Here is a 15,072-nt window from a genome sequence, read left to right as displayed (position 1 = left end):
GTTTCTCAACTCCATTCCTCGAGGCGCCCCCAACAGCTCACGTTTTAAGACTCTCCATTATTTTTGCACCGGTGATTTGATCAGTTAGTAATTACCACGGCTGTTTCATGTGAGGGAAATCCTGAAAACATGACCTGTTGGGGCGCCTGGAGGACTGGAGTTGAGAAACACTGGTTTGGGATATATCCTCTGTGTCAGATAACGCACTGGAGTCTGATGGCCCGCGTGCTTGAAGAGTACAATGGGACCAGGGGCGGACTGACCATTCGGTCACTCGGTCACGGACCGAGGGCCCGGCCACTAGGGGGCCCCATCAGGGTTGTCAGCCATAATAAAAACAGGGACAGTATGTAAAAAATCTGTGTTTTTTTACTTCTGTCCCTGAAATGTCCCTTACCGACATACTTTTAATGTAAAAATCCCGAGATTGTAGTTGCCCCGCCTCTCCACTGCCTCCTCAGCCAATGGGAAAACAGTGTACCCGCCCCCTTCTTCAGCGCGGCTTATTCGAGATATGAGCAGGAGATGCCGACAGCTGGAGGAGAGAAGAAGAAGAAGGAGGGCACAGCCTGCAGCCTGATAGAAGGTAAGCAAGTGAGCTGAATGTATTATTATGAGTGGTTTACCCTTGTCAGCAGGGGGAGGGGGGAGGCTGTGTTTGCTCAAGCAGGGCTCTTCCTGTCTCTAGTTAGATCGTTTGTCTGAGGAGAAGTGAACTGCTTCTGGAGGATGTGCTGAATGTCTCCCCCCCATCTGTGCTACACATTACCTGCCTACCAGTACACAGGCACAATCCCCTCCCATGCATTACTATTCCTGTGTCTGTGAGCTGCTGGGGTACTACAAGTCCCAGCATGCCAGGAGATGGAGGCAGCAGTGTGTTCCATCAGACTTTTTTGGGTAAAAAGTGCTGGTGTGTGTACTGTGTATATGTATACTGTATGTGTACTGTTTGTGTGTAATATATATATATACTCTGTGTGTGTGTATATACTGTGTGTGTGTATATATACTGTGCAGGCATGTGTCTGTGTCTATACTGTGCACTACTGTGTGTGTGTATCTACTGTGTGTCTATATATACTGTGTGTGTGTGTATGTACATACTGTGCAGGCATGTGTCTGTGTCTATACTGTGTGTGTGTGTGTATACTGTGCACTAGTGTGTGTGTGTGTGTGTGTGTCTGTAAGTATACTGTGTCTGTGTGTTACTGTGCATGCGTGTATGTATACTGTGCATGCATGTGTTTGTGTATATACTGTGCATCTGTGTGTACTGTGCATGCGTGTGTGTATACGGTATCATCCATGTGTGCTCACTGCCGCTCAACAGAATTTGATCCAACAATCCTGTGCCCATGAAAAATGCCCTTGTTGCCATTCGGAGCCATCTGATTGGTGCACTGCTGAGCTCAACCTCGGATCAGGCAGCAAGGCCCAGTGATAACACGGTGCACAGCTTTTATTCATATGCCCCACTACCCGATCTGAGGTCAACCACTGCAGTTCACTATTCCGCTGGCTCTACGATAGCACATGCGCAGTTCAGAGCCTGCAACATGTGGCTTTATTTTTTTTTTAAAGGCCTTGCCCGCCAGCTGCCTACCTCACCAAGCACCAAGATGCAAAGGTGTGTGTGTGTGTGTGTGTGTGTGTGTGATATTCATGGAAGGTGGCACTCTGGGGGCTCTGCCGTAGGGCATGTCAAAAGTGTCCAATCTGTCTGCCATAATGTCACAGTCCCGCCGTCATTACTAGTAAAAAAAAAAAAAAAATTATAATAAAAATGCCATAAATCTATCCCCTATTTTGTAGACGCTATAACTTTTGCGCAAACCAATCAATATACGTTTATTGTGATTTTATTTTTTAACCAAAAAAATATAGAAGAATACATATTGGCCTAAACTCTGGAAAAAAAATGTATGTATGTGTGTGTGTATATATCTATCCATCTTTCTATCTATCTTACTTTTTTTTTTATAGTATAATGTAAAAAATATTGCTCTTTAAAAAAAGTGTCTGCCTTTTTTCATTTATAGCGCAAAAACTAAAAATCCCACAAAAGAAAGCTATATTTGTGGGAACAAAAGGACATCAATTTTGTTTGGGTACAACCTCGCACGACTGCGCAATTGTCAGCTAAAGCGACACAGTGCCGAATCGCAAAAAGTGCTCTGGTCAGGGAGGGGGTAAATACTTCCAGGGCTGAAGTGGTTAAGACTCTCCCAGTGACCATGCCCATTGTTCGCCATGGTTCTCCCTGGTAGGGGTCCCAGTGCAGTATTTTGCCCAGGGGCCCATGATGTTAAGGTGGAACTGCCCATGAGAGGCTCGTGGTGCCTTTACTGGGTCACCAGCTCTAGGTCTCCTGCCACCCTGCATGTCGCCGAGCTTGGTGCCCCTCCTCTAAAAAAAAAAAAAAAAATGGCTGCCACGTGGCGGCCATCTGTAAGCCTGGGGGCCCCATAATCTCTTATTGCCCGGGGGCCCCATAAGTTGTCAGTCCACCCCTGAATGGGACTCTCTCTGGGATCATCTGAATGGGCAAAGAACATCAGGACTTTGTAGTACCACAAACGTGGCACATTCATGTCCTCAGCTCCTGCACCAGAAAGGAACTATGAATTCTGCTGTCTACCAAGAGATCCTGAAGGAGAATGTCCGACCATCTGTTCATGTACTCAAGCTGAAACGAACTTGGGTTCTGCAGCAGGACAATGATCCTAAACACACCAACAAGTCCACCACCGAATGGCTGAAGAAAAACAAAATGAAGACTTTGGAGTGGCCTAGCCTGACCTGAATCCTATTGAAATGTTGTGGTATGACCTTAAAAAGGCAGTTCATGCTCGAAAACCCTCTAATGTAACTGAATTAGGACAATTCTGCAAAGATAAGTGGGCCAAAATTCCTCCAGGACGCTGTAAAAGCCTCATTGCACGTTATCGCAAACGCTTGGTTGCAGTTGTTGCTGCTAAGGGTGGCCCAACCAGTTATTAGGTTTAGGGGGCAATCACTTTTTCACACAGGGCCATGATGGTTTGGATTTTTTTTCACCTTTAATAATAAACACCTTCATTTACAAATTGCATTTTGTGTTTACTTGTGTTGTCCTTGACTATTGTTTAACCTCCTCCCGCCCGCCCTATAGCCGAATGACGGCCGTGGGGCAGGCGGGTTCGTCCGGGCGGTCGTCCCTGGACGGCTTTGTGTTTACTTCCGCAATGCGCGCCGCCGGGGGCGTGCATCGCGGAAGTTTTGTATCCGCCGTGCCTCCCGGAGACAGGCGAATACAGATCGCCGTGAACGGCCAATCAAAGCGGCCGTTCACAGAGCGATCACAGCTGCCAATAGGAGATGATCTCAAATGTAAACAAATGAGATCATCTCCCATTGCCGTGTCTCTCTCTCCTCACACAGAGACAGCGTGTGAGGAGAGAGAGCGGATCTGTGAGTGTTACACTGAATTACTGTGACTAACATCTGTCAGCCCCAGTGCCAGTGCCAACTGTCAGCCCAGTGCCAACTGTCAGCCCAGTGCCATCAGTCAGCCTAGTGCCATCAGTCAGCCTAGTGCCATCTGTCAGCCTAGTGCCATCTGTCAGCCCAGTACCATCTGTCAGCCCAGTGCCATCTGTCAGCAGTGCCATCTGCCAGTAGTGCCAGTGCCAGCGCCAGTGCCACCTACCACCTGCCAGTGCCACCTGCCAGCCCCAGTGCCGTCAGTGCCGCCAGTGCCAGCGCCAGTGCCACCTGCCAGTGCCACCTGCCAGTGCCGTCAGCCCCAGTGCCGCCAGTGCCAGTGCCACCTGCCAGCGCCACCTGCCAGCGCCAGTGCCATCCGTCAGTGCCAGTGCTGTCAGCCCCAGTGCCGTCAGCCCCAGTGCCGCCAGTGCCAGTGCCGCCAGTGCCAGTGCCGCCAGTGCCAGTGCCACCTGCCAGTGCCAGCGCCAGTGCCATCTGCCAGCCGCAGTGCCATCTGCCAGCCCCATTTGCCAGAGCAATTAGCCAGAGCAAATAGCCAGTGCCATCTGCCAGTGCCAGCCCCAGTGCCATCTGCCAGCCACATCTGCCGGCCACATCTGCCGGCCACATCTGCCGGCCACATCTGTCGGCCACATCTGTCAGCCACATCTGTCAGCCACATCTGTCTGCCAGCCACATCTGTCAGTCCCATCTGTCAGTCCCATCTGTCAGTCCCATCTGTCAGTCCCATCTGTCAGCCCCATCTGCCTCCAGTGCCATCTGCCTCCAGTGCCACGTGTTGTCAGTGCCACGTGTCGTCAGTGTCACCTGTGATCAGTGCTGTCAGTGTCACCTGCCACATCAGCGTCGCCTGTCATTGCCATTTGTGATCAATAAAGATGTCACAAAGATTGTATTCAGCTGAGGAGGCATATGATATCCTTGCAGCCGACGAGAGCAACGGGGAGGTTTCCGCTTCGGATTCCTCCTCATATTCAGATTGTGACTCTGACGTGGACTACGAGCCTGTCCTCAGCAGTGGTACCATGACAGCCTCAGAGGAGGAAGATGATAGTCCGCCCGTCAGACGAAGGCGCACTGGTGAGGAGGCGGTACCATCCACCAGCACCGCAGAGCCATCCACCGGCAACCCAGTGCCATCCACCGGCACCACAGTACCTCGGCAAAGGCCACGTACCAGTGGGGTGTCAACTCGGCCCCAAAGGGTTAGGTCCCATGCCAGCCTTCCCTATTCCCTCCAGAACCCCTTGTGGCTTCCTCCTAACTCAGGAGAAGCCAACGTTCCCCCTTTCACTGCCAACCCAGGAGTCCAGGTGGACACACAAAATTTTTCCCTGATGGACTTTTTCCACCTAATTTTTACAGAGGACTTGCTTGAATCCATTGTGGTCCAGTCCAACCTATATGCCCAACAATTTATTGAAAGTAACCCAACGTCCTCTTATGCCCGTCCCTACGAGTGGAGAGCCCTAACAGTGGAGGAGTTTAAAAATTTTTTGGGCCTCACATTTTGTATGGGACTAAACAATAAAAATGAAATACGTGCATATTGGTCAACCCTCCCCATCTATCACATGCCCATCTTTTTCTCAATAATGTCCCGGACCAGATATCTAACGATAATGAGATTCCTACACTTTAATGACAATACCCAGTGCCTTCCCCGGAATGACCCAAATTTTGATAAACTTTACAAAATTCGGCCACTGATAAATTACTTTTCTCAGATTTTCCCCCAGTTGTTTACCCCAGACCAACACATATGTGTGGATGAGTCCCTGATAAAATTTTCTGGCAGGCTGGGGCTAAAGCAATTTATTCCCTCCAAAAGGGCCCGCTATGGGGTGAAAATGTATAAGTTGTGTGATCGAGACACAGCGTATACATATTCCTTCATGGTATACGAAGGGAAGGACAGCCAGCTACATCCCCCTAATTGCCCCGAATACATTGGATCGAGTGGAAAAGTTGTTTGGGAACTCATAAACCCACTCCTGGAGAAAGGCTACCATCTCTATGTGGACAATTTTTATACAAGTTTACCCCTGTTCCGCAACCTCCATAGAATGCAAACTCCAGCATGTGGCACCGTACGAACGAACCGGAAGGGCTTTCCTCAAAGCCTCGTCAACAAAAGGCTAAGAAAAGGCGAAGCGGCGAGCTTACGGAACGAGGAAATTTTGGCTGTGAAGTGGAGGGACAGAAGGGATGTCTACATGCTTTCTTCGATCCACAACAACACTTTTGTTGAGATCACCAGGAGGGATGGCCCAATACAAAAACCCACTTGTATACATGAGTACAACATGTTCATGGGGGGTGTCGACTTGAACGACCAGATGCTCGAACCCTATCTTGCCATGAGAAGAACATACAAGTGGTATAAAAAAAATTTAATTTATTTCTTTAATTTGGCCATATACAACACCTATGTCATTTATCGTAAGTCCACAGAAAGACCCATACCTTTCCTTGGCTACCAGGAGGAAATCACCATTGCCCTTATACACCCCAACGGCCCGCCACAAAACATTCGATCCGATGTAATTAGCAGACTCTCTGAACGCCACTTTCCTGACAAAATCCCTCCCAGACCAACAGGCCGAAGACATCAGAAAAAATGTCGGGTGTGCAGCAAACGAGGAGTGAGAAGAGACACCACTTATCATTGTGCCCAATGCCCTTCCCAACCAGGCCTCTGCATAGGTGACTGTTTCCGCCGTTACCATACTTTAGTGAATTATTAGTGAAGTATGGTAACCCTAACCCTCACTTCCTGCCATTTACCTTCAAACCCCTTATGCCTCTGCTTGCTCTGTAACTGACCCTGGCTTGTTATTCGACCACGCTTCTGCCTACTGATTTTGTACATACCTCTGCCTGATCTGGAACTGACCCTGGCTTGTTATTCGACCACGCTTCTGCCTACTGATTCTGTTTATGCCTCTGCCTGATCTGGAACTGACCCTGGACTGTTATTCAACCATGCTTCTGCCTACTGATTCTGTACATACCTCTGCCTGATCTGGAACTGACCCTGGACTGTTTGACCATGCCTTTTGCCTGCCTCTTGGACTGATCTTGTACCCTCTCAGTGGACTAGTGGGATTCATAACAGGGGTCTCACATATGTGAGGGGCTCCAGAATAGATTTTTTGGATGAAGAAGACAATTTCCTTTGTTTTCTCATTCCTAGGGTCTGGAGACTCGGAGGCTTCAAAGAGATTTGGGTGGGAGAAGCCTCTACCCCTATCCCCATTCTGTCCTGAACAAGGCCCTACTTCTGCCTGCTGCCTGTAGGACCTATACCATCATGCCTCTGCCTGTCGCATGAACTGACCACACCACATGGATGGACCATGTTCCTGCCTACTACCAGGACCAATATTTTGGCAATGCTGACGATCTCTGCCTGCACTGACCTTGGACTGTATATGGACAGTATCCCTGCCTGCTGCCAATATTGACTATGGACAGTATACCTGCCTGTTGCCTGGAAAATTGTGTTCACTTTTGCTGACCAAGTCCCTGTCTGCTGCCTGGACCAGTGCTATCATCCTGTGGACAACTGCGCTGCTAAAACCACAGGTAATCTTTTGTTTACTCTTTTCTCGGCAGAATGTATTTTGGGGTGTAATTCTTGGTATGTGCATGCTATGTGTCCCTGGAACACCTGATGGTGTTCCTTGCATGTTGGGCCTCTGTATGTGGCCAAGCTGTGTAAAAGTCTCACACATTTGGTATCGTTATACTCAGGAGGAGTAGTAGAACGTATTTTGGGGTGTCATTTTTGCTATGTAAATGTTATGTGTTGGAAATATCTTATAAATTTACAACTTTGCGTAAAAATAATGCGTTTTCATTTTTTTTCCACATTTTTCCAAAACTTCTGGAAAAAAATGAACAATTCAAACGACTCATTATGCCTCATAGATTATACGTTGGGGTGTTAGCTTTCCAAAATGGGGTCACTTTGTGGGCATTTCCTTTGTCCTGGTGCTCCAGGGCCTTCAAAAGTGTAATAGGTGGTTGAGAAATGAAATGTGTAATTTATGCTCCTAGAACGCCTGATGGTGCTATTTCAATATTGGGCCTCTGTATGTGGCCAGGCTGTGTAAAAGTCTCACACATTTGGTATCGTTATACTCAGGAGGAGTAGTAGAACGTATTTTGGGGTGTCATTTTTGCTATGTACATGCTATGTGTTGGAAATATCTTATAAATGGACAACTTTGCGTAAAAAAAATGCGTTTTCATTTTTTTCCACATTTTCCCAAAACTTATGGAAAAAAAATGAACCATTCAAACGACTCATTATGCCTCATAGATTATACGTTGGGGTGTTAGCTTTCCAAAATGGGGTCACTTTGTGGGCATTTCCATTGTCCTGGTGCTCCAGGGCCTTCAAAACTGTAATAGGTGGTTGAGAAATAAGATGTGTAATTTATGCTCCTATAACGCCTGATGGTGCTATTTCAATATTGGGCCTCTGTATGTGGCCAGGCTGTGTAAAAGTCTCACACATTTGGTATCGTAATACTCAGAAGGATTAGCAGAACGTATTTTGGGGTGTCATTTGTGGTATACACATGCCACGTGAGAGAAATAACCTATTACATTGAAAATTTTGTGAGGAAAAAAAAAAAATCTTCATTTTGCAAAGAATTGTGGGAAAAAGATGACAACATCAAAAAGCTCACCATGCATCTTAGTAAATACCTTGGAATGTCTACTTTCAAAAAAGGGGTCATTTGGGGGGTATTTGTACTTTCCTGACTTGTTCGGGTCGCAAGAAATGAGATAGGCCACCAGTACATCAGGTGTGATCAATTTTGTGCGATTCGCACCACAGCTTGGAGACTCTCTAACTTTCACAAAGACCAAATAATATCCACTAATTTGGGTTATTTTTACCAAAGATATGTAGCAGTATAAATTGTGGCCAAAATTTATGAAAAAAAAATTATAATTTGCAAAATTTTATCACAGAAACAAAGAAAAATGCGTTTTTTTTCAAAATTTTCGGTCTTTTTTCTTTTATAGCGCAAAAAATAAAAACCCCAGAGGTGATCAAATACCACCAAAAGAAAGCTCTATTTGTGGGAAAAAAAGGAAACAAAATTCATTTGGGTACAGTGTTGCATGACTGAGTAATTGTCGTTCAAAGTGTGAGAGCACCAAAAGCTGAAAATTGGTCTGGGCAGGAAGGGTGTTTAAGTGCCCAGTAAGCAAGTGGTTAAATTGGTTTGATGTTCCGAAACACTTAAGTGTGACAAACATGCAAAGGAACAGGAAATGAGGAAGGGGGCAAACACTTTTTCACACCACTGTAGAGTCCCCAGATCAAACTTGCCTCAGGTATCTCTGTTTTGTATTATCATCTATCGAACAAATATTCCTCGAATATTCCTTCTTACATGACATCACGAACCCACGGACGTTCGTATAATCACATGCGATGTATCATGTACAGGCCACGCCTCTTCTTTAACCGGTTCCCGACCGGCACACGCCGACGTACATTGGCAGAATGGCACAGGCAGGCAAATGGGCATACCTGTACGTCTGTTTTAATTTGCTGCCCTGCCATCGCGAGCGCGCCGCTTGGGACCCCCGTGAGTCCGGTCGCGGGTCCCGCGGACTAGATCGCCGCGGGCATACCCATGATCGTCTCACTGGGCGGCTGAACGGAGAAATGCTGTTGTAAAACAGCGTTTCCCCATTCTGCCTAGCAACTAGTGATGCTGATCTCTGCTCCATGTGATTGGAGCAGAGATCAGTGTTCACTAAAAGAAAGCCCAGCCCCCCCACAGTTAGTAACATGGCCCTAGGAACACTTAACTCCTACACTGCCACCCACTGGTTAACCCCTTCACTGCCAGTGTCATTTACACAGGAATCACTGCATTTGTATAGCACTGATTGCTGTATAAATGAAAATGGTCCCAAACATGTGTCAAAAATGTCCGATGTGTCCGCCATAATGTCGCAGTCACAATAAAAATTGCTGATCGCCGCCATTACTAGTAAAAAAAAAAATTAATAAAAATGCCATAAAACTATCCCCTATTTTGTAAACACTATAACTTTTGCGCAATCCAATCAATAATCGCTTATTGCGATTTTTTTTTTTTTTTTACCAAAAATATGTAGAAGAATACGTATCGGCCTAAACTGAGGGAAAAAATTTTTTTTATATATTTTTGTGGGATATTTATTATAGCAAAAAGTAAAAAATAATGAGTTTTTTTTTTTTAAAAATTGTTGCTCTATTTTTGTTTATAGCGCAAAAAATTAAAACCGCAGGGGTGATTAAATACCACCAAAAGAAAGCTCTATTTGTGGGAAAAAAAGGACGTCAATTTTGTTTAGGAGTTACATCGCACGACCGCGCAATTGTCAGTTAAAGCGACGCAGTGCCGAATCGCAAAAAGTGGTCTGGTCTTCGACCAGCAAAATGGTCCGGGGGCTAAACGTGGATAATACAGGGCACAGTTGCAGACATCATGGCAGAGCACATGGCAGATTCTCCAGGCGCCGGGCCACAGATAGTGCAAAGAGAGGAGATTGTGGAGGTGGAGGGAAGTCCACCAATAAGTCCAGTCACCAGAAGAAGGAAGAAAGCCACCAACATGACATTCGAGGAGATGGTAGACATGGTGAAGAAGAAGGATTATGATTGTCGTGAGCCTGTATACAGCAACATGAACATGGGCAAAGGTGCAATATTAGAGAAGGTGCGACGTGTTTTACGCAAACGCCATGGCGGTGAACGCACAGAAGACCAGTTAAGAAAGCGATGGTCTGACCTGGAATTAAGAGAAAACAATCCGCTTAGAAAGATCAACAAAATAATCCACAAGAGTAAGTACTTTATTTTAGGTGTGCGTGTATATATTATGTTCTTGTATGCTTATTACATCATGTATGAGTGTTCTGTCCTGTATATGCAATCTGTATGTGCGTGTCTGCTTTCACCCATTTTGCTTGGGAATTGCAGTAGGTGGCTTGACTTTACGAATATACAAAGGTTTCATGTTTGTAAATGTAAAAAATGGAATTGCAATGCTTTACCTGCACCTAAAAGTCATATATATATTTATATATATATATATATACAGTGGTGTGAAAAAGTGTTTGCCCCCTTCCTCATTTCCTGTTCCTTTGCATGTTTGTCACACTTAAGTGTTTCGGAACATCAAACCAATTTAAACAATAGTCAAGGACAACACAAGTAAACACAAAATGCAATTTGTAAATGAAGGTGTTTTATTATTAAAGGTGAAAAAAAATCCAAACCATCATGGCCCTGTGTCAAAATGTGAATTAAGAGAGCCGATGATTGTAGACGCGATGAGATAAGGTGATCAGCTTGGCGTGGACTGCAAAGAATCACACAAACAGCATGAGATATGACCCCTGACTTTATGGCTGGAAGTAGTTTAATTTTACATAACAATACATCCTTTACATTTTTATAGTCACATGTTTATAACCATTAACAATATATATAATACCGATTTTAACTAAAGTATTTTAATACGTAGTTACAACAATTAACATTACTAAATTTAATAACATATATATCCCTGTTATTCAGTGTTATAGATAATTGTCTTTATCTCTCTGGTACACTTTAAAGCCCCGTACACACGAGAGGACTTATGTCCGACAGACTTCCGAAGGAGTTCCGTCGGAGTTCTGCCGGAGTTCCGACGGAGTTCTGACGGACTTTTAGGCGGAGCGGACTTGGCCACACACAATCACACTAAACTCCGACGGATTTGAACGTGATGACGTACGACTGGATTCGAATAAGGAAGTTCATAGCCAGTAGCCAATAGCTGCCCTAGCGTCGGTTTTAGTCCGTCAGAATAGCATACACACGAGCGAATTTTTCGAAGGGACCGGGTCCGGCGGAGTTCCGTCTGGAAAATTTGAAGCATGTTCCATATTCTAAAGTCCTTCGGACTTAGGCGAGTCAAAAGTCCGTTGCAGCCCACACACGATCGAATAGTCTGACGGACTCAGTCCGTCGGACTTTGGATGTTGAAAAGTCCGCTCGTGTGTACGGGGCTTAAGTGTGCAATAATCATACTGGCAATGCATTGCTTTAATACAAATATTTTCATGGTAGTACTCTTTTTTTAACCACTAGATGGTGCACATTGCATGTCTGTATGATGCAATACATAAGCTTTACATACAATAGGTTTTTCTATATTAATAACAGAAACCATGTGCTTCTATAAATCTATGCAATTTCCAATAAATCAGGTTTAAATATACCTATTTAGAAAGGTTTAGTGTTTATCATAGACATTTGTTCTGACTAATGCAGTATTTTCATGTTCTTATGCACTTTTCACTTGTTTCTGACACATGCTGTTCTAAACTTCTAATTACAGCAAAACTATAGCATAAAATCTGCTGAGACTTTTTCTGCATCTGCTCAAGATGTTTAGGAATCTTTCTATCACAGGTTAATACAGATTAGAAACAATTTAGAGTACATACCTGCAAAGAATCACACAAACAGCATGAGATATGACCACTGACTTTATGGCTGGAAGTAGTTTAATTTCCAGTCACATGGTGTGTGGCCTTATATAGACTCTGTGTACCTTCTCTGCCATCTACTGGTTATTAATAGAATAGAAGGGACATACTTAGAACTAAAATAAAAAAAAATGAATATGTACTTTGCTTTGGGGTGTCTGTTTTGTGACCATATAAACCCCAGTCCGTCACACTCTCCCCTCCTTCAGTTAATGGCTCCCGACATTAAACTCAATTGGTATCTGAACACTATTTAGTGATTTAAGTAACCCAAATAGGTACTTGTTGCCACCAAGGAGCTACGTTAACTACCTGGCATGTCATGGGAGTAGCTAGCATTGTAGGAGTTTGTATGGTGTGAATCTGACTTGGTATGTATCTTGGCTGACCTAGTGTGTCATATGTAAAGATCTCTTTAGGCTTAGCTTGTCTGGTAGATCTTCTGACAGGAGTTGAGTCTTCCCCATCAACATCATTCTCCATTTGCATATCTTGGTTCACAGGTAAGTCTTGACTTACTGAGGGTAATTCTGCAGTGTCTAGTCCCACCATGTCTGTAGCCCAGATTTGGTCGCCAACTACTGTTCCATCATTTTGTTCTTGTTCAACATTGGGTGTGGTAGTTGTAGGATAGAACTCTTCAGCAGAAACTCTTAATGGGATTTTCTCTACGTTTTGAGAGTTTGGTTGAGACACAACACGATCATGACTTTCTGTAGTCTCTGGTATATAAGGATAATACCATCTTTCTTCATCTGAACATTCCTCCTCCTGGTCCACATCCATTCTGGCATCCTTTCTGTTACTTGATTGTCTTTGTTTCATCGATACTCTTGGAATGTGTCCTTCAATTGGTAGGTCATTTACTGGTAGTAAAAGATTTCTGTGCAGTACTGGAATAGTCTTTTTACCACTTTCAGGCTGAATTTTGTACACAGGCCCATCTTTGATTCTTTCTACCACTTTGTGTACTGATTCTTCCCAGTATGAACGAAGTTTACCAGGTCCTCCTCTTTCAGAGAGATTTCGTACTAAGACCCGATCACCCGGTTGAAGAGGTGCTCCTTTTATCTTTTTGTCATAGTACTTCTTCCCTTTAGCAGATGATTTTTTGCTATTTTGTAAGCTTCTTGCATTCTAGATGCCCATTTCTGAGTAAATGTTGGTTGACTTTCTGATTCCTTTTCCAAATTTAGGTTGAGCATTAGGTCAATTGGCAAACGAGGAGATCTTCCATACAATAGAAAGAATGGCGAGTATCCTGTGGCTTCATGCCTGGTGCAATTGTATGCATGAACCATAAGTGGAAGATTTTTTTTTTCCAATCTGACTTTTTCTCTTCCTCTAAGGTGCGAAGCATCTGTAACAAAGTACGGTTCAGTCTCTCCACTGGGTTACCCTGTGGATGGTATGGAGTAGTTCTTGAATGAGAAATCCCTGCCAATCGTTGCAATGTCTGAAATAAGTTGTTTTCAAATTCTCTTCCTTGGTCATGGTGGAGTTTCTCTGGATAGCCAAAACGTGGTATGAAATCTTGAAAGATCTTTTCTGCCGCCATTTTTCCAGATTTGTTCTTAGTTGGATACGCTTGTGCAAAGCGTGTGAAATGGTCAACTATTACAAGTATATACTCATATCCTCCTTTGCTTTTCTCCAAGTGAAGATAATCAATGGATACTAACTCCAAAGGTGAACTGGTAGTAATCGAACCCATAGGTGCTCTTTCGGTGATATTTGAACGCTTTTGTTTGATGCAGCTGCACTTCTTCAGCACATATTCAGCAATGTCTTTTTGCATAAATGGCCAGTTAAATCTTTCACGTGCTAGGTGGGTTACCTTCTCAGTACCAATGTGACCCATGTCATCATGAAGATTTCTTAAGACCAATGGTTTTAACTTTTCTGGTAGAACTAGCTGTTTTCTGGTTCCAGAGTGTCGGTAGAGGATTCCTTCATCGACTCTGAGTTTATTCCATTCATGTATCAAACGTCTTGTTTTGCTGGTCATACTCTCCTTTTCTTTGTGGTTTGGAATCCAGTCGTTCTCCTTAAGCCAGACCACTTCTCTAATGTTGGTATCGTCTTGTTGTAATGCTCTGATATTCTCCTGAGTCATTGGGCAGATTGTCTGTCCTTTCAGCAATTCTTCGTCCACATCACTTTCTGAGTGAAGAGTCAATGAAGCCACCCATAATGCCTCTTCTTCGTCAACAGCTTTGCTCCCTTGCCACATAGCTGACACAACCTCAGATGGTACAAGCTCTGTGTACTCACTCAGATTCTTCGTGAGTTCCACCGGAAATCGTGATAGTGTATCTGCGTCTGCATTCTGTTTACCTGGCCTGTACTTGATATCGAAGTGGAAATCAGCCAACTCGCCAACCCAGCGATGACCCACAGCATTCAGTCTGGCAGTACTCAATACATATGTCAATGGGTTGTTGTCTGTGTAAACGGTGAATGTTGGAGCGTAGTACAAGTAATCTCTGAATTTGTCACAGACTGCCCACTTGAGAGCTAAAAACTCAAGTTTACCAGAGTGAAGATGGTAATTGCGCTCTGCTGGAGTCAATGTTCTGGAGCCAAACCCAATAACACAACGTTTTTCTCCTTGTCGTTGGTATAGTACAGCACCTAGGCCTTCATTGGAAGCATCAGTGTGTAAGACGAAGGGTAAGTCAAAATCAGGGTATGCTAGAATTGGTGGATTGGTTAGCATGTCCACCAGTCTGGATACTACAGCTTGATGTTTGGGTGTCCATTGAATCAGTGTTTTAGATGTCACTTGTGCTTTGTTCCCGTTTTTCTTTGTAGATTCCCTCCGATTGTTTTTGGGGATGGATGTAGCAGATTCTTTCTCAGTGTTCTGCAAAAGTTCATACAGTGGTTTAGCAAGTCGAGAGAAATCTTGAATGAAGGACCTGTAGTAGCTCAGGAATCCTAACAAAGATCTGACTCCTCCCACTGTTTTTGGTTCTTTCCTTTTCAAATGTAATACCGCTTCAAGATCTTTTGGGTCAATTT

General features: G+C 44.4%; 1 protein-coding gene across 1 annotated transcript in view; it reads left to right on the top strand.

Moving 5' to 3' along the window:
- The first annotated feature begins 9,995 nt into the window (after positions 1–9,995).
- The window catches only part of LOC143942200 (high affinity immunoglobulin gamma Fc receptor I-like), a 114,219-nt gene continuing 109,142 nt past the window's right edge, over positions 9,996–15,072 (top strand). Inside the window, exon 1 of the mRNA XM_077463453.1 lies at positions 9,996–10,353. Within this exon, the coding sequence (XP_077319579.1) occupies positions 9,996–10,353 (358 nt within the window). The remainder of the gene's footprint in view (positions 10,354–15,072) is intronic.

Source organism: Lithobates pipiens, unplaced genomic scaffold, assembly GCF_037356315.1.
Source record: "Lithobates pipiens isolate NorthernLeopardFrog02 unplaced genomic scaffold, aLitPip1_a1.2 Scaffold_30, whole genome shotgun sequence".
Taxonomy (NCBI): Eukaryota; Metazoa; Chordata; class Amphibia; order Anura; family Ranidae; genus Lithobates; species Lithobates pipiens.
The sequence above is the reverse complement of the archived record's forward strand: the minus strand, read 5'-3'. Positions and strand labels throughout refer to the sequence as shown.